Source organism: Myotis davidii, unplaced genomic scaffold, assembly GCF_000327345.1.
Source record: "Myotis davidii unplaced genomic scaffold, ASM32734v1 scaffold991, whole genome shotgun sequence".
Lineage (NCBI taxonomy): Eukaryota > Metazoa > Chordata > Mammalia > Chiroptera > Vespertilionidae > Myotis > Myotis davidii.
Window position 1 is genome coordinate 538,703 of NW_006283137.1, and position 416 is coordinate 539,118.

The 416-nt window shown below is 71.2% G+C and overlaps 1 protein-coding gene across 1 annotated transcript in view; it reads left to right on the forward strand.

Moving 5' to 3' along the window:
* Positions 1–416, forward strand: part of ENGASE (endo-beta-N-acetylglucosaminidase) — an 18,169-nt gene that overhangs the window by 14,626 nt on the left and 3,127 nt on the right. The window contains 1 exon segment of the mRNA XM_015562695.1: positions 244–347. Coding sequence (XP_015418181.1) covers positions 244–347 — 104 coding nt within the window.

A 416-nucleotide genomic window follows, 5' to 3' on the forward strand; every position in this document is an offset into this window, starting at 1 on the left:
GCTAACGAGGTTCGCGCCTCCCGCCGTGTGTGTGACAACATGATGGGAGGTGGGGAGAGCCAGGCAGCCGTGGGCACGCCACCTGCAGACCCCTGCCCACCGGCCGGTTCCCGGTGGACGACAGGGACTGACCTGGAAAGCCAGGGAGCGGGGGCGGGGGGGGGCAGCCCAGCCTCCTTCCCAGGCCCGCCTGGCACTGGCGTGTCCGGCTGTGCCCAGCGTCCCTGACCGCTGTCTCCGCAGTCGCTGGAGCTGATCCGGAAGCACGGGCTCTCGGTGGCCCTGTTCGCGCCCGGCTGGGTGTACGAGTGTTTGGAGAAGACGGAGTTCTTCCAGAACCAGGACAAGTGAGTCCTGCCCGGCCCGGGGCTGCGTGCGGGCTGGGGGCGGCGCGGGGCTCGGGCCTTGCTCTGGGC